This window comes from Marmota marmota, unplaced genomic scaffold, assembly GCF_001458135.2.
Source record: "Marmota marmota marmota unplaced genomic scaffold, marMar, whole genome shotgun sequence".
NCBI lineage: Eukaryota > Metazoa > Chordata > Mammalia > Rodentia > Sciuridae > Marmota > Marmota marmota.
Genome location: NW_026000223.1, coordinates 892,943 through 912,965, shown reverse-complemented (window position 1 = coordinate 912,965; position 20,023 = coordinate 892,943). Strand labels below are relative to the sequence as shown.

Below are 20,023 nucleotides of genomic sequence, written 5' to 3'. Positions count from 1 at the left end.
GTGGAACTCTTTTTTCCACAGCCCATGACTGTGTGTCTCAGAGAATAAGACTATAATGAAGAGTGGATCCAAACATACAAAAAGTTCTTGTCCTGGGTGGAACCATCCTTGTCTTCCAACTCCTAGAGTCACGTCAGACATCACTGTCCTGCATGACAAGTAGAACCACTTAAAACAGATTATGGATGCTGTTCACAGAGGGACCAGATTATGGAAGGATACCTGCTATCACATTTGAATTAAGTCGCTGGGAGCCATTTTTCCATTTCATCTGTCACCATAGCACCCTTTTCCATACACGCAGAGGTGGCAAGAACACCAAACCAAAACGTGACAGGCCAGACAAGAAGTGAGCTCCTGGGTACACTAGACCCAAATGACACAAAAGTGCACAGAAGCAGCAGCAATAATGACAATGCAGGCTTCAGGTTCACATTCCTCAATCTTCCCGTGAAGGTTCGCAGACATGCCCACGGTGCCTCTCTTTGTTCCCTGCACTACCTCACAGGCAGGGGTGGGAAGACCTGGCTCTGACAGCACAAAGCTCTGTGAGGCCAGATCCTGCGCTGCTCACTAAGGGATGAGTGGGACTAATCTGTCCACATCATGGATGAGTCAGTCCCACCAATGCCACATGGCATTGTCAGATGGCACTGACACACCTTATGCAGGGGTTTATAAATGTTGAGTCATCACTAAAAGTTGACACACAAATGAGTCACAGCTGGAATAGTGTTTGGACAACTGGGCATTAGAAACAGGTGGGTGGGCTAGGTCAGCTCCACAGAGTGACCCCCCACCACACACATACACGTATACTATATATAGCACATGCCAAGAATCAGAGGCATCAACATTAGAAGCAATGCCTTTCTAACTTAAACATGCATAGAAATCATTATGTTAAATGCAGACTCAGATTCAGATTCAGATTGTGCGGCCAGAGACTATATAATTCTAACAAGTCACAGACAATATGTCTAGATAGACTTTGAAGCATTCTATAGCAGGAAGGCCTTAAAGCTTCTGTACCTTCCTCAGGGGTCCTCTTGAGTAGGGTAGCTATATTAACAAAATCCTATCAGTGAAATCTAAGTGCTCTGAGCAACTTACCACTCCAAAGGAGGTAGGTGGAGTCAAAGCTGTCCACAAAGGATATGAGGCACCAGGCCCCTTAACCTGCCGGGTTATCAAAGCACTTATAAGGCCTTATACAGCAGATAGTAGGTGCTGAGAGCAGAACAGAACTCCCCTGGGATGGAGAACAGGTTGTCAGGCCCAAGAAAGCACAACATCGTCAAACTCAGCCTGTGTATCATTCCCCAACCATGCACATCCCACAGAATTGGTTGAGCCTGACCTGAGAGCCAAGTACAGTCATCAGAAGTAATTTTCAAATCAATGAATTATATACAGACCATGAGGCAACTGTGTGTAGGAACACTCTGCTTAATACAATGATGAAAGCATACAGTTCCTTTCTGAACTGAAGGCTGCAAAGAAGACTTACACAACACCCAGAGGCTCAACAGAGAGGGAAGGGAGATTTGGCACAGAGTTGCCCTGGGCCAGGGGAGGCCTCATTGCCGCCAGGGACACCAGGCTGAGTCATCACTCCATGCTGCTCTGCAGCACACCGCCCTGGCCTCCTGAAGGCTGGGTGATTCATTGGATTTAATATTGTCCTGAGTCTCACTCCAGGAATGTGCAGGGACGTTTAGACACACACACACACACACACACACACACACACACACAGCCGTTTGGGAGTCTGAACAGTCTGCAGACTGCACTCTATCAAAGAGGCTCTTGACTACGTTACAGTGATCTCTGTAACCCCTCGGCTGTTCCTCAGTCCAGGGGTACTGGGTGACCAGGGGCTGTCTTTCCCTTGCCACCCTCTTACATCAGATTTACCAAGGCTGGGGTAATAAGCGGAGTCCCAGCGACAAAAGTGCCTCCCGCCAGCCTCCACACCCGGCCTCCCGCAGTCCCCGCCCCCGCCCCCGACGGCTCTGCGGCCTCCCCCTGCGGCTGGCTGGCGGNTTTATTTTATTTTTTGAGGATATTGTGAATAGGGTAGTTTTCCTCATTTCCTTCTCAGAGGATTTGTCACTGATATACAGAAATGCCTTTGATTTATGGGTGTTGATTTTATATCTGCTACTTTGCTGAATTCATTTACTAGTTTTAGAAGTTTTCTGGTGGAGTTTTTTGGGTCTTCTAGGTATAGAATCATATCGTTAACAAATAGTGCTAATTTAAGTTCTTCTTTTCCTATACATATCACTTCAGTTTCTTTCATCTGATTGCTCTGGCCAGTGTTTCAAGAAATTATGTTGAATAGAAGTGGTGAAAGAGGGCATCCCTGTCGTGTTCCAGTTTTTAGAGGGAATGCCTTCAATTTTTCTCCATTTAGAATGATGTTGACCTGAGGCTTAGCGTAGATAGCCTTGGGAAATTGACTTTTTGTGCCATAATTAAAAGTTTTGTAGATCCGTCTTTTTGTCATTTGAATTATTATTACATAACAGTCCTTATCATCTCCTGAAACTGGTCTAGGAGGGAGGCAAAAACTTTTCCAAATGCTTTTAAACACCATTATGTTTTCTTACTAAGTGAGTATTTAAAAAAATTTTTTTTCTTAGTTGTTGATAGATCTTTATTTTATTTATTTATACATGGTGCTGAGAATCAAATTCGGTGCCTCACACATGCCAGGCAAGTGCGCTACCACAGAGCCACAGTCCCAGCCCTTAAGTGAGTATTTTTAATGATGAAAAATTGAAATATTTCAATCAATACAGAATTCTTACATTTAATAGAAACTAAATATTTTCAACCATACCCTTACAACCATATCCTTACCTCTGCGGGTTAAATCCCCTGCATGTTAAGTTCATAATTACTCTACTAGCTCACTTCTAGGAGGGAAAAAAATGACAGTTTTTTTGTTGTTGTTGTTTTTTAATGAACTGTTCCATGAATTTGTTGATGGGCTTACCAAACCACCACCTTCTTTGATGAAACCTATAGTTGGTGTTGCTCTTGTAATTTTAGTATCCCCACAGATGACTTTTCTTTTTTGCTATTCCAGGAGTTTTGTCATTTTCTTTAACATTCCAAAAAGTGTGGACCAGCTCCGGGTAGGTTTCTTTGTGTTGACATCCTTCCTTGAGCAACTTTCAGCTTTGCTTACAAGGATTCTTACTAATGTACTAATTTAAAAATTATCCTTTAACTTACTCTAATCACAGGAGACATACTATAGTCATTTATTTTTTTGAAGTTTTATAACTTTATTTGGCAATCAGTGGTTAGTTCTCATCAATATTGACTATAGATTTTTGCAAGTAGCATCAGATACATAAGTAAGTTACCTAAGTTTGGGGCTTATTTGGTGAATCCTCATTTTCTACACACAGGTACAATATGGGACATTCCTTCTTCTTCTGTTTTTAACTTTTTTTTAATTGTAGATGGACACAATACTTTTATTTTGTTTATTTTTATATGGTGAGGATTGAACCAGTGCCTCACATATACCAGGCAAGTCCTCTACTACTAAGCCCCAGCCCCAGCCCCATTCCTTATTCTTTTGGCTCAGACAGTCTTGTTATGTGTAATGTCGTTGTGCATATCTGGAGTACCATTTCTTTTGTGGCAGATTTCCAGATCTCATATTTCTTTGAGTGCCTGAGGGGCACACGTTGTGAAACCACTCCATGAATACACTGGTGAATGTTTTGATAATATATTCTCAGTTTACCACCTCACTGATGGCAGAATGGTCATCCTTCTTTGCAAGAACCATTCTTCCAGGCCCTGGTTGGAAAGGAAGAGTGCAAGGGATAGTAAGAGGGCAAAGTGTGCGTATCACCTGTATAATTATTACTAAATACTTCATACCATTACTGATATCCTTATGCAAATATGAGTAGGACATGAACCGTCACTGTCAAATTGCTCTGAATTTCTAGATCTCAAATTATCTGGCATTTTTTATATGCTAGTCTGTCATCCTTATTCTGATATTACAAGGCTATACTTGCCCCTGATTGTTTCTTTATATTCTCTATCATTGCTTCTTTGGGTCTCTTGGGCAATGACACATCATTAAAGCATTTGAGTGAAACAGGAAAAATAATAAATTAGAGGATAAAATGTTCTTTTATTTATATAGTAGTAATATTTTCCTTTCAAAAATAGATCTGCAGTGCCTACTTTTAAATACCTTTTGATTTTTTTCAATGCTTAACTTGGAGAAAACTACCTAGAATTTGGAGTAAGTCTCAAATTTTGCTGGATGTTACTCTATTAAAAATTTCAGGCTTGGGATAGCTCAGTTGGTAGAGTGTTTGCCTTGCATGCATAAGGCCCTTGGTTCAAACCCCAGCACCACAAAAAAAAGTTCTTCTCTTGCCAGGCATGGTGGCACATGCCTGCAATCCTAGCAGCTCAGGAGGCTGAGGCAGGAGAATCTCAAATTCAGAGCTAGCCTCAGCAACTTAATGAGCCCTTGAGTATATTAGCAAGACCCTGTCTCAAATAATAATAATAAAATAAAACAGGCTGAGAATGTTGCTTAGTGGCTAAGCACCCCTGGGTTCAGTCCCTGGTACCAGGAAAAAAAAATTCTTCTTTTGAAGAATGCATAGCATTTTAATAATGAATTGTTTAAATTTTCTAGTTTCACAAGAGCATGCAGCTAATGAAGGTTATTAAGATTTGGACTAATCAATGTTTTCATGATGCACATAATCAGATTTAAAGTTCTTCTAGAAAAAAACTTAAGACATGGGTTGGAATGGTGTCATGGTTTAGAATCCAGACTTAGGCTTCAAGCCCAGACTTGAAAACCATCTTAATAGTTGGGTAACCATAGGCAAGTTTCTCAGACTTTCTGAGTCTGTGTTTTCTCACCTGAAAATAAGACTAATATTCCCAGTCTGTGAAGATAAAATGAGATAGTATATATAAAGTACATACATAGCATGTAGCATTTATCATAATTATTTACAGTGATTGTTAATTAAAATTTTGGTATAAAAGTATCATTGTTAGTGTTTAGTATTTTTTTTTTTTTTTGGCTGTACATAAAAACATTCAAGCAGTTTCATCTCCTGTGTTTTTCCTACTAGAGTCTGCTTAAGAATGGTAAGCTGACAGTGGGACTTTGAATAGCAAATGGGAATGTTCTAAAAGGAAGAGAGTGAGAAAGAGAAGTTAAAGAAAGAAAAATGGGAAGGGTATGAGAGGAAAGGAACTGAGATGTGCAGAATTCTTCCTTTCCACCAAAAGAAACAAAAGAGTAGGGATCGAGATGTGGCTTGTTGGTAGAGTGCTTGCCTACTATGCACAAAACCCTAGATTTGATCTCCAGCAGCACGAAAAGGAAAGAAAGAATAAAGGGGAGGCAGAAATCGGGGGAAATAATCAGTGGAGAAGACAGTAAAGAGATAATTCTGAGGGAATCTCTTACCATAATTTTCTACGTTTCCTTTTTTATAGATATTCCTTTATCATTTTTCATATATGGACAGAGTCCTGATGATAACTGTATGATGCTAGATATCATTGAAGAGTGGTAAGTATTTCAAGTAATGGCAAGATTGATGAAGAATGTTTTTTTCAAACATTGAAATGCTTTTAAAATAAGTAAAACTTGTCCTTCATAGTAAGTATTTATTGAATACTATCTTTGTCCATTTGGACCACTGTAATAATAAGTATCATCACCTAGGTAACTTATGTACAACAAATTTTTGTTTTTCACAATTCTGGAGGCTGGAAAGTAAGATTTAGGCCCCAGCAGATTTGGTGTCTGATAAGGTTCTGCCTTCTCATAGATGGCCTTTTCTCATTGTGTCCTCACATGGTTGGAGAGGCTGGATAGCTTCCTTGGTCCTCTTTAATAAGTGCACTAATCCCACATATGAGGTCTCTTCCCTCAAGACCTAATCACTGAAGTCCCTACCTTTCAATACTATCATATTAATGGTTGTGATTTAACATATGTATTTGGGGGATATAAGCATTCAGACCATTTGAAGCTAGTTAAGTTTGTAAGGAACTGGGCTTTGGGATGGAGATTGAAACTGGGTAAAGAAAGGTCAGTGGAGAAGATTGTCCTATAGATAATTGACCTTAATTTAGCATAAGTATTGAACCTTTCAGTAACTAGAAAGTCAGGCCAGTGTGCAAATATTGCTTAGAACATTTATGGCATTCAAGGTTTGAAATTGCTCTTGACACAATACATAAACATAAAACAAGAAAATTAGTTGCTTTTGTAGCCCAATTTTTTTTTCATTTTTCCATTTTTAATCAAAGAGATATGACCATATTTGATAATATTAATTAGATGAGTTTTAAATATTTTGTTGATTCTAAAAATGAAATTTGCTATCAGAGGATAAAAATTAGACTCATTATTAACATAAAAAACAAAAGCTCCATAGTCATGGAGGAAAACTTTAGACAAGTTTTCTCAGAAATTTGAAAGTTAGGAGAGAATCTGGGCCACTTAGGAAGCTATCAAACTATTAAGGCAACAACTTACAATGTGCAATTTCTTCCATATGTCTCTCTGTAGAACCACAGAGAAAACTGTGAATTAAGAGAGTCTAGGGGCTGGGGATGTGGCTCAATCGGTAGCGCGCTCGCCTGGTTTGCGTGCGGCCCGGGTTCGATCCTCAGCACCACATACAAACAAAGATGTTGTGCCCGCCGGTAACTAAAAAAAAAATAAAAATAAATAAATGTTAAAATTCTCTCTCTCTCTCTCTACCTCTCTCTCTCTCTTAAAAAAAAAATTAAGAGAGTCTAAGTACTAGAAAGAGACAGGTATAGAAGAAATAAACAGTTTACACTAACATTAAGCCATTCTGAAACACATGTGAAGAGAGTGAAGCTGTGGAGTAGATAAACATTTAGTGAGTGGCTAGTAAACCTGTTTCTGCTAACTTCTTGTTATCATAAATCCTTTCAAAACTTTTTCAATTGAATTTTATAAAGACAATTTGGAAGGAAAGTGAAGGGTTGGATTAATTAACAAGAATGAACTCTCTAGCTAGATTACCCTTAGTTACTTCTCACTGGGTGGGGCTGGGGATTTAGGTTTTCCCCCTATATTTTAAATGGTACCTATAGCCAATTCTTGATTTTCTTGCACTGGGGGACAATTGCTTTTACAGTCTATTTTTTTAATTTATTTTTTGGTGTAGATGGATACAACACAATGCATTTTATTTTTATGTGGTGCTGAAGATCGAACCCGGGTCCCGCCTGTGCTAGGCGAGCTCTCTACTGCTGAGCCACAATCCCAGCCCATCAATCTATCTTTAGTAGAGTCTTTGAAACAAATTTGGTAGCTCTCCATTTGTTAAATTCACACCAATATACTAAGATTTCTTCCTTCCCAAGTAGTTAAATTAATACAGTTTTACTATAGTATAATCATATAGTGCATTCCAATGTGTGTGTAGCTTTCTTTTGATACAACCTATTTTTTAGGAAGTAGTTGACACGAATTCTGATTTTTAGAAACATACAGGTTCTGCTTCTCTAAATCTTATTTAAATGTAGAAAAAATAATATAAGTGCAGGGCTGTTCTCTCAGGAGTTATGTTGACTCTTTTTAAAATATTCCTTATTTCATGGTGGTGAGTTCAGGTTAACTACTGAAATTACTGTGTAGTTGTTTTAAGCCTTTTATCTGAATCATAGTAATGCCCTCCAGGGAATTAGAATTCAGTAGATGGGTAATCTTCTCCAGAAGTGTTTAGTAGCCTCTACAGGGTATTCTTTATAAAAAATTTCTGAAATTTTGCAGTGGCCAAATATAAAGATAAAATTGCTAAGAATTTCACATAATTTTGGGAAAATACCAAACTTTTAGGTATAAGAAGTCCATCACCTACTTAACCAAAAACATCATGATGAAAATACAGAACACCTGAAATAATGAGATTTTAAGAGCCACCAGAGAAAAAACATTATCCATGTTTTTTAATTAAATTGGAGGTGATTTTTTAAAAGGAGTAGTGAATGGCAGTGAATGAAATAATATCTTCAGAGTGCTAAGAGAAAATAGCAGTCAATCTAGAATTTTATACCCAGGAAATTTAACCTGATAAATCATGTCTATTAAAATAAAAAGTATTTATAAAAGATTCAAGATATTCTTTTTAAAAATCCACAGCAAAATTAAGATGCTTGCCATTGTCCGTTGTAGTCAGCACAATCCTAAGCAGGAGAAAGAAATTGCTCAAGAGTCAGAAAGGGCCAGGCATGGTAGCACACAAACGTAGTCAGAGCTGCTTGGAGGTCTGAGGCAGGAGAATCACTGGATCCCAGGAATTCAAGACCATCCTAGGCAACTTTGTGACATTCCCAGTTCAAAAAAAGAAAAAGAAAATTCTTAGATCAGTATTATGCATTTGTTACTCACTATTCATGAAATATTGATTTCAGAAACTCCAGAGATATCAAAAAGATATGGATGCTCAAGTTCCTTAAGTAAAATGGCATAATACTTGCATATAATTTGCACACAGCTGTCTGTAAACTTTAAATCATCTCCATATTACTTATATGGAAGTAGTTCTTGCATAGTTCTACTATGCAAGTAGTTCTTTTACTGTATTGTTTAGGGAATAATGACAAAGTGTTCATTACACTACACATGCAATCATGATGGGCCTAACTACATTTTTACCTGCAGTTGGTTGAATCCACAAATCTGGAACCCACCAACATAAAGGGTGAACAAATATTCTGTCCCTCATTATTCATAGAGGATATGTTTGTTTATGAAAACAAATGAGTTTATAATAGAAACTAATAGGGTTGCTGGATAGTCAATATATAGAAACTATTTTTGCGCACCTGTCGAGGGCATTCGTTCTGGCATTGTACAGGCTGACTTTGAATTCCATATTCAGCATTCCTAGCTGTGTATCCAAGGCACATTTTTTCCCTGCACATCTGTTTTCTAATTTAAAGTTTAAGGTTTTCTCATACAGACATTGTGAGGATTAAATGGATCAATATATGTTTAAAGCACTTAGAAAAGTGTCCAATATCTGGGGTTGTATACGTGTTAGCCTTTTTTGTATTGTCAACATAGTTTAATAAATGTGAATAATATGTAGCTTTTAAAGAGGCACACAGGTTTAAAGAAACACAGGTTAATATGAAAGTTATAAAGTACCTTAAAATAAATACTTTAAAAGATACATTATATGCTTATGGAAAAAATGATAAAACTTATTGGTGGAAAACATACTGACAGGAATAAGTGGAGAAATATACTGCGTTCACAGATGGAAAAACTAATATAACAGTGTCTTATCTCTCAAATTGATCACTAAGTTTGGTGAAATTAAAACTTAAGCATGATTTCTTACTAGACATGGCTAATTTTAAATGTGTATATAAGTGCAAAGATGCTGTTTCTTTGACTTTGCCCCAACATAGATCAAAATTTATTAGAACTTGGTGTTGAAGAAGGGATGCAGAAAGATACCAGTGAAACAGAGAGGAAAGCCAAAAATTCATGCATGTATCAAAAGTTAATTTATGTCAGAGATGGCATTATAAAAAGGAACAGAAGAGGTTGTTGAAATGAATGCTAGCACAGTTAATATTCATATGGAAAGGGTGAACCTGAATTTCTTACCTTAGACAAAAATGAATTTGAGAAAGTAAAAAACGTAAAAGTAGTAGGCTAAAAATTATGCAAGTTTTTAAAGAGAAGATTGGGTTTATCTTTATAACCTTGAGCAGAATTATTTCTTAAAGTTGACCAGAAGCAAACAAAAAAAAGGAAAGAAAACAAAAAATAAAGAAAAATATTCATAATTTTGACTACATTAAAATTAAAATTTCTGTTCCCAAAGAATGAAGACACAAGGGGGAAAATTATTTGTCACAAGTATAACTGGCAAAGGGATAGTATCTCTTATAAAGCCTTCTTGCATATGAACAACATGATAGAAAAATGATTTTAAAACTTAACTGTGTAGCAAGGCCCTAAGCAACTTAGTGAGAGACTATCCCAAAAAATTAAAAGGGCTGATGATATGGCTCAGTGGTTAAGCACCCCTGGATTCAATTACCAGTACCAAAACAGCAACAAAACACTTTAATATGCAATTCACAGATTTGAAAATACAAATGACCAATAGTATCCTCAGTAAATAATCAGCCACACCAAAGATTTGGTGAATGCAAACTAACAACAATGAGAAACTAGTATCTATCAGGTTGGCAAAAAGTAAAGTGTACTGCCATAATTGTTAGTAGGAATAGGGAGCAACTGGAACTCTTACACACTCATAGTAAAAGATTAAGAAATTAGACTCACGGGCTGGAGTTGTGACTCAGTGGTAAGAGCACTTGCCTAGCATGTGTGAGGCCCTGCGTTTGATTCTCAGCACTACATAAATGAATAAAATAAAGGTCCGTCAACATCTAAAAAAAATATATTAAAAAAAAAGAAATTAGACTCATGAAAATTGAATTTTTTTCTATGGGAAGAAGACACTACAAACAAAATTAAAAGAAAAAATACTGTAATATATATGACAGACAAACTAATCTCTATAATCCTTACAGATTATTAACTAAAGAAGTGTGCTTCTGTTTTTAAAAAATAGAGGAAAAGGTAGGAATAGAAAGCAAAAAAACAGTAATAGTTTTAACTTCATTGATAACAAAAGTAAGTGAAAGTAAAAGCATTGTTTTTGTTCTATTTTGTTTTAATTTTACATGGTCTTGGGAATGGAGCCCAGGGCCTCACACATGCTAGACACATACTCTGCACTGAGCTCTGCTCCAGCCCCGTGCAAGGTTCTATTTTTATTTTATCAAGTTTGTAAAGTTTCAAATTTGATTCATGAATTTTTTAAAAAAATATTTAAATAGAAAATTTTCTTTTTTCTCATAATAAAAAGTAATTGAAGCAATTATAAAGGCCAGATAGACAGATGAGTTATTCAGAGAGTAAGATTGTAGCTCCTGAAGGATAGCTATGAAATCAGGATTATGAAGTCATAGAAGTCTGGTGATGACTGTATTATTTCAAGAACAGGTTGGCCAAAGAGTGTCAAACACAGGCCAGGTAAATTATGAGCCTGAAGCATACTTTGGGAGTAAGAGACTGATATGGAAGTCATTGGCAATTTAGGTAGAGTAATAGAGGTGGAAATCAAATTATGTTCAAGAGAAGGTGGGAAGTAAGACAGACAAGGGTAAACATGACCCTGGTAAATTTTGTTTTGTTTTTTAAATGATCATGGTTGATCCTGTTTAAATGCTGTTGAGAAGAATACAGAGAATCAAAGTCCATAGGGAAGATAATGAGAATACAGTAGAGAGATGATTAGAGACAATACAGTATAAGAGAAAGAGCTCTAAAATGGAAATCATGAGGCTTAGTTTTTCTTTAGTGCCAATTCCCTGATATTTAAGTTGGTTCATCCACAACAGGGTTGGCAAACTTTTTCCATAAAGGGTTAGGTGGTGAATATTTCATTATTTTACTCTGTGTCTATGCTACACTTAACTATACTCATCTATAACAGGAAATCAGCCCCAGACAATAAGTAAATGAAGAGGCATGGCTATGTTTCAGTAAAACTTGAATTTGAACTTCATACAATTATTCTTGTGATATGAAACATTCTTAATTTTTTTCAGTCACTTAAAAATATAAAAAGCATTAGCTTGAAGTTCCTACAAAAGCAGGTAGTGGTCTGGACTTAGCCCACGGGTTTGCCAACTCCTGATCTATAAAGGGAAACATTGGACTAAAGTGTATTTAATATCTACATTGTGTAGTCTTATTTGAGGAATTCCTGACTTAAATCTTAGTATTTATGTAATTTGTCACCAATATGACCTGATTTAACCTTGGTTTTACTAGAAGTAATTACGTATCCCTACCATTTAGAACTCAGAAAAAGAATTCTGAACTTGTGTGTCTAAAGTTCCAAAACTAATATTTATTCAACATGAACTCTCTCCCAAGATTACTTAAAGAGGGATAATTTTGCCATTATTACAATAATTTCTTGACTATTTTAAAGTAGACTTTTTTATTAAAAGTGTATTGGGGCAGACAGTAAATAAAAAATCAGTATTATTTGGCACAAATAAAAGAAAATGGTAAAAACAGAACATTGTTTGCCCAAAGAGCTTGATGCTGATGCATTTGTTTTATGAAAAATGGACATTAGTAAACTTTTAGAGATGTTAAATTAACAGGAAGTTGATTTATGGACAAGTTTCAATGAACTGAAAATTTCCTCATTAATGCTTTGTATATATCCAAATTTTTCATGAGTTGTTCCATTTGAAAACTTTTCCACAACTGATAGCTGTGGATTATTTCTTTCTTTCTTTATTTTAGTTACAGATGGACACAATACCTTTATGTATTTATTTTTACGTGGTGCTAGGAATCGAACCCAGTGTCTCATACATGCTAGGTAAGCACTTTACCACTGAGCCACAACCCAGCCCAGCTGTTGGTTCTTAAGAGAACTCTGGCTTGCTCAGTTGTCCAGTTGAAACAATTGTTCTGTGAAGACTTTCTGATACTGATTATGTAAAAGATTTTTGCAAGTTTTTGTCTCAAATCTCTGATCTGTAATTGCTAATCTGAAAAACTTAAGTTTCATAAATTTTAAGGATTGTCTTAGGAAACTGTACAAATGTCTTCTTAAAATAGACCATGAGAAAATTAAGTGTTTAGATTAGTTATTTGACATTAAAAGGATTTATTTTTCTTTGCCACTAATTTGTCTGTGAAAAATGTGTTACCATGCATAGTGCACATAGAAAAAAGTTAGGACTTTCCCAAAGTCCCATCATTAGTTAATCGCAATGGTAGAAATAGAAACAACATCCCTTGACTTCTGACTTGTATATCTTTACAATACTATACTTTTTAAAAAATTTATTCAGGGTCGGGGAGGGGGTTGCTTTACAACTGAGCTACATCCCCAGCCTGTTTTTTATTTTTTGAGACAGGTCTTTCTAAGTTGCTGAGGCTGCCCTTGAATTTGTGATCCTCCTACCTCAGCCTCTAGATTGCTGGGATTATAGTAGTGCAACACCATGCCAGAAGTATAGCAGCATTATACTTCTTTGTGTGGAGAGTATGGGGGGATAAATTTTTTTCTGCTTTTTTAAATACCAGGGGTTGAACTCGGAGGCACTTAACCACAGAGCCACATTCCTAGCCCTTTTTAATATTTTATTTAGAGACAGGGTCTCACTGAGTTGCTTAGGGCTCTCCCTAAGTTGCTTAGGGCTCTCCCTAAGTTGCTTAGGGCCTCCCTAAATTGCTGAGGCTGGCATTGAATTTGTGATCCTCCTTCCTCAGCCTTAGAGTCACTGGGATTACAGACATGTGCCACTGGGCCCAGGTCTGCATATTTGTTATTGATGCATTATAGTTGTACAGAAGGGTGGGATTTATTTTTACATATTTATACATGTGTACAATATAACAATAATTTGGCCAGCATCATTCCCCAGTATTTCCCCTTGTACTGTACTTCTTAACAACTCCATAATTTGGATCTATAGCACAGGATCAAGATTACATTTAAGTTATTGTGTGATTATTGTGTACCAGGTTCTGCAACCATATGACATAATAGATACTATTATTGGCCTTAGAGAAAATTAGGCAGTTTGCCCAACATTCTTAATTCATGGTAGAACTAAAATTTGAACCATTATAACATTTCACCTTTCTGAGTAGTATTTTGTCTTACTCTGTTTATTATTTGGGTCTGGAGTTCCTCTTAGCTTCTGAGACTCTTACATTTACAGAAATTCCCTTGCCTACAGAACCAAGTTTCACTTTTCTCCTTTATTTTTTTTTATTTTTTAAATAACTTTTATTTCTTTGACTTGTGAGCTCCTCCAGTACTATTAAAAGGAAACAGTGATAGTAAGCATCCTTATTGTATTCTAAGTGTTAGGGCACTTCTGATACTTACCCATTTGCTACCAATATTCAATAATCATCTAAAATCTAGGTATAACTGTTTCTATTTCCATTTGCTAAGACTATTTTTTAAGAATTATAAATGAGTTTTGAGTTTGACTAGGTGTTTTCTCCTGCATCTGTTGAGAGAATCACTTCATTTTCTGTAATTGGCTTACATAAGTAAATAAAATGTATGTATTTCCTATTGTTAAATCACTCCTGAGATAAACTCAATTTTTATGATGTATTAATATTTTCTTTATTTACTTTTAGAATCAATTGAGCTACTACATTTTATTAATAATAGGGTTGTCCATTCTTTTTATTTCCTAAGTCAGTTTTAATATTACATTTTTCCAAGAATTTGTTTATCTGATCTTTAAGTGTATTGACTTAAATTTGTTTATAATAAACACACACTTTTGGGAAGGGAGTTACCGAGGATTGAGCGTGGGTACTCAACCACATCCCTAGCCCTATTTTGTATTTTATTTAGAGACAGGATCTCACTGAGTTGCTTAGAGCCTCGCTGAGGCTGGCTTTGAACTCGTGCTCCTCCTCCTTCCTCCTCCCTCAGCCGTGTTGCTAGAATTACAGGTGTGCTCCACCATGCCTGGCGTGCTCCACCTTGCCTAGCAATAAAAACATTCTTACAATCTATGAGTAGATGTTTTATTTGTTGGGGAACCTATTTTTGGCTCCTCTATTCTTTAGTTCATTCATTTATTTGAATATCTATTATGGACCCTATGCATTAACTGTTGCTGAAGTTTTTAGAATTGCATTTTCTTCTGCTGTCTCATGCTCACCCAGACTATCCCAGAGGACAGCCTGCTCAGCACAAACCCTTAGGATTCAAACTTCCTAATTTTATTTTTGCATATATAAAAGTAAATATTAAAAATATATGTAGTGTTTCTAGGACTATTATATATTTTATTATATTTAATGTTTTAACCACTTCATTTACATTATAAAAGAAGTGGTTATAGGCATGTGATACCTGAGTGTAAAGAACTGTGTGCATTTATTATCACTTAATTATGGCTGATTTGTTTAAATGCTGAAATAAAAAGGGTATTATTCCCAATCAAAAGGGTAATAATTGAAAATTTCATGATGTGACTTACTTGAGAATATTGAATACTTTTGTGCTCTGAATACTCATCTTTCATCAGTATGAAATGCAGCTTTTTTGTCCCTTAGCACTGAAGAACAAAAACAGTTACTCTCAGAAGGCTCTTTTATAGGAGAAATTCTACTTGAGGAACGTTTTGTAAGAAAATGTGTGACTGAAATCAATCATACAGCTTCTCTGAGTATATAATTTCACTCTAAAGAGAATATCAAGGATTGTCCAACATTAATAAAGTACATTTCACTGATTTTCCTATACCTCTATGTGCTGTTAATATAGTTTACAACTAATCAAAGAGTATTTTGTCATAAATTGAAAAGTTGTTTTTCCTTCTTCCCTTTAATAAACTGCCAGGTGAACATGGCAGTCTTGAAAACTCTCTCTGAAGCTGGTATATCTTAAGTGCAGGCAACACCCCCACTAGAGTTTGTCAGCATGGCAAGATGAAAGGGATAATTTTCTTCTCTACCTTCTAGTAATCTCTGTTCCCTATTCTGATCTATAGCTATAAAAGTACAAGATTACCTTTTATAAAGGGCACATGAAGGGTGGGGACTAGGGGGATCCTTTGTGAACCTCATATAGAATGCTATCCTTTGTGATCCTTCTGTAGAATTTTGACATCTTAATTTGCATTGTGAGCTAATGTTTGAACTAAGCAACTGACAGGTATCAGAAAGCCCATGAACCATATTATGAAATAGTATGAAAAATGACTGCTTATATATATATTTCTTTGTGTATGAGCTTGATAGCTTCCCTTTTATATCCAATTTGAATTTTGCTTGAGAGGTTAGGAATCAGCATTTGTATACATACGTGTATGTGTGAAAGAGGGGGTGAGGGATGAAGAAAAAAAGGAAGAGGGAGAAAAACGGGAGAAATATTTTACCACTAATATGCCAATATATGATGCTGTCTTAAACATTTGCAGAATGATATTATGGATTAGTAGTCAATAAGCAATTGAGTATTGTTAGCATCGACTAATTGTAAGGATAGTCATGCAGTAATTGGTTTACAACTTCCATAAGTTTCTTCAAAGCCAGAGATTCTAATTTAAAGAGGATATCATTTTAGTAACAGAAGTTTATAGGAAAGATAATTTAAAAAATAGAGTATTTAGCAAGAATTTTACCATATGTTAATTTCTTCCTGAAAAGCTTGAACTTGCAGGTATAAGGGTCCAGTGGAAGAAAACTGCAAGTTTTCTTATACCTGCAAGTTCAAGCTTTTCAGGAAGAAATTAGTTTTATGAATTACAAGGAAAAGGTATGTTAGAAACAGAAAGAATAAATATCTTGAAATTATATGAAACCAGAATTATTTAATTTTCTATTTTGTGTAACCTGGCAAATTGAGGTTGAAATGTGTTTGCAGTGTGACTAAGAATGTATCATTACTTGATTCCATTTAAGAACTCTTAAATTATTTTTTTTGCTGTCGTCTTTTATGTATTTATTGACCTTTTGTTTAATAACTTTGGGTTGTTTTTAGGCCACCAACAAAATGGAAATGAAAGAGATTGCTGAACACAAGACATTATGGAAAATGAATTCAACCAGTGAACCTTTATTCATTACTGGTATAGAAGTCAGTCCTTTGAAGAAATTCACTATTCCAAAGATTAAGAGAAGAGCAGGGAAAGGTAAAATTTCTATGGAATGTGTATTTTTAAAAATAACTATTACTGTATTCCTGATTCTTATGTTCATTTCCTATTTTCACTCTATGAAATTAGGCTAAGTCAGATCTTTAATTTATTAAATGCACATATACCTCTGTTTCTGCCCAAAGCAGAAAAACACATGTACTCTTAGTCCCAGTAAATACACTAAAACCCTGGGTATTGTGTGTAAAACAAATGTAAGAAGATTTGCAAAGGTAAAGAGAAGTCTATGGACCATATAAGGGACTGAGACTCTGGGTATGATATAATTTCCTTGGATTGATTGTTTCTTCAGTATCTCAGACTGGGTGCCTGCCTCCTAGAAATGCCAACTGGCCTAGACTCCTCACCAAAACAAAACAAAACAAAACAAAACAAAAAAACAAAATATTGTTCTCTTTTGCCCAAGAACTGAAACAGGCAGCCTAGAAAGACAAAACCCATTTGGATGTGAGGTATCACTCCAAAGTTCCTGTGTTTCTATAGGAATATTCAGAGGTGAAATGATTGAACTGTGAGAGCCTTAACCTAATCAATCCATCCTGGTTTGAATGAACTGGGTGGTAACTTTAAACAGATGTGGGTATGGCTGGAAAAGGTGGGTCACTGGGGACATGCCCTGGAAGGATATGTCTTCCTGTGGTCCATTTCCTTGTCTTTCTCTGCTTCCTAACCACCGTAAGCTGAGCAGTTTTCTTCCACTGGACCCTTCCCCCATGATATGCTCTCTTATGTTGGGCCTAATACCTCTGAAACCCAGAGCCCCATATAAACTTTTTCTCCTTTAAGTTGTTCTTATCCTTTATTTTGGTCACAGTGATGAAAATAGAAGTATAATCTCAAGAATGAAAACACAGCTGGGCTCTTTGGCACATGGCTATAATCCCAGCTACTTGGGAGGCTGAGGCAGGAGCACCATAATTTCAAGGTCAGCCTGGGCAATTTAGCAAGACCCTGTCTCAATATTAAAAAAAAAAATAAAATGGCTGGGGATGTAGCTCAGAGGTAGAGCACTCTTTGGTTCAATCCCCAGTATCATATAAATATATAGTAAAGACAAGCCACATACTTACACGTGTATTTGCAAAAGACAGATAAAGGACTGTTAATTAAAATATTACAAAAACTCTTACACTACAACAATAAGGAAACAAAACAGCCCAATTGAAAAATGGGTCAAGGGACTGGGGTTGTTGCTCAGTGATCACCTAGCATGCGTGAGGCACTGGGTTTGATCCTCAGCATCACATAAAAATAAAGATATTGTGTCCACCTCTAACTAAAAAATAAATATTTTTTAAAAAATGGGTCAAATACAGTAACAGATATTTCAACAAAGAAGATACACATATGGCAAATAAGCATTTGAAAAGATGCTCTACATCATATATCATCAGGGAAATGCAAATTAAAACAATGAGGTACCACATACCTACTAGAATAGCCAAAATCTAGAACATTCATGACACCAAATGTTGGTTGGGGTGTGAGCAGCAAGAACTCTGATTGCTGGTGGGGATACAAAATGGTACTGCTATTTTAGAAGATGGTTTGGCAGTTTAATACATAACTAAACATACTCTTGGCATGTGCTGTAGCCATTGTGCTTCTTGGTATTTACCCACATGGCTGTTTACAACAGCTTTAGTTGTCACTCCTAAAACTTAGAAGATGTCCTTCAGTAAATGAGTAGATAAATAAAGTAGTGTATCCAGTCAATAGAATGTTATTTAGTGCTTAGAAAGAAATGAGTTACCAATTTTATAGAAAAAAAAATGGAGGAACCCTAAATGAACATTGCCGAGTTAAAGCAGCGAATCTGAAGAGGGTCCATACTATGTGATTTCAATTGTTGTAACATTCTTGAAAAAGCAAAATGATGGAGGTAGTAAAAATTACCAGTGGTTGCAGGGTTTAGGACAAGGAGAGGAATGAATAAATGGAACGCAGAAGACTTTTAGGGCAATGTAACTACTCTGCATGACACTGTCACACTTTGTATTTAGTGATACTTGGTATCATACATTTTTCAAAAACCCAGAGAAAGTACACCAACAGTGAATCCTAATGTAAACTACAGATCCAGTGATAATTATGTATTAGTGTAAGTTCATGAGTTGTACCATTCTCTTAGAGGAGGTTGGAAATAGAGGAGGCTATTTATATGTGAGAATGTGGAGGTGATGGGAAATCTATACCTTTCTTTCAAATTTGCTATGGACATGAAACTTCTCTAAAAATTAAAGTCCATGAAGAAGGAAAAACACTGACTGGATACGTCAAAGAGAGGAATAGACACGACAGTGTAAAGAGTGAACCTGGCTAGGAGTGTTGGCATACCCCTGTAATCCAGCTACTCTGGAGGCTGAGAATCAACTAAGTTCTAGGCCAGCCTGGACAACTTAGTGACACTCTGTATCAGATAAAAAATAAAGTGTTGGAGATGCCTCTTGGTTCAGTCTACCACAAAAAGAAAAAAACATCAATGAACCTGGATATAGAAAAATAGAGATTATTCAGCATACGAACAACGTGGGGAAAAGTGAATTTTGAACTCTAGGGGTTTGTGGAACAATAACAAAAATATCTAACATCTTTGTCATTATGGTACTAAAAGGAAAGGAGAAAGACTGAGGTTGAGAAAAACATTTGAAGAAGTACTGGCTGGAAATTTTCCACATTTGGCAAAAGTTACTAACCTGTATAATAAAGAAGCTGCACAGACATGACAAGCCCAAAGAAATCTTGAAAGCAGCTAGAGAAAACCATACATTATGTATAGGGAAAAATTTTTTTGAATTACAAATTTTCTGTTAGAAATCATGAAAGCCCAAGGAAGAGAGAAAATTTTCAAATGCAGAAAGAGAACTAAGGATTTAGAGATCTATGCACAGTGCAATGATCCTTTATGATTAGAGATGAAATGGACCTTCTTGGATGAACTAAAATTGAAGAATTTTTTCAACACCAGACCTAACATTAAAAAAAAATGGGTAAAGTTCTTCAAACAGAAGTTGATAAAAGAAGGAAACTGGGAACATCAAGAATGAAGGGAAAACAGTGGAAATAGTAAAATATATACATAAATACAAGCCATCTCCTCTTGAATTTTTCTCATGTTTGATCATTGTAGCACAAATTACAACATCTGCTGTGAGTTTTAATATATATATATATATATATATATATATATATATATATATATATA

At 35.8% G+C, this 20,023-nt stretch overlaps 1 protein-coding gene across 1 annotated transcript in view; it reads left to right on the top strand.

Annotated features, from left to right (window-relative positions):
* Tex15 (testis expressed 15, meiosis and synapsis associated) overlaps window positions 1-20,023 on the top strand; it is an 89,452-nt gene that overhangs the window by 14,090 nt on the left and 55,339 nt on the right. The window contains exons 2-3 of the mRNA XM_015501229.2: window positions 5,512-5,587; window positions 16,644-16,794. Coding sequence (XP_015356715.2) covers window positions 16,656-16,794 — 139 coding nt within the window. The 5' untranslated portion in view covers window positions 5,512-5,587; window positions 16,644-16,655. The remainder of the gene's footprint in view (window positions 1-5,511; window positions 5,588-16,643; window positions 16,795-20,023) is intronic.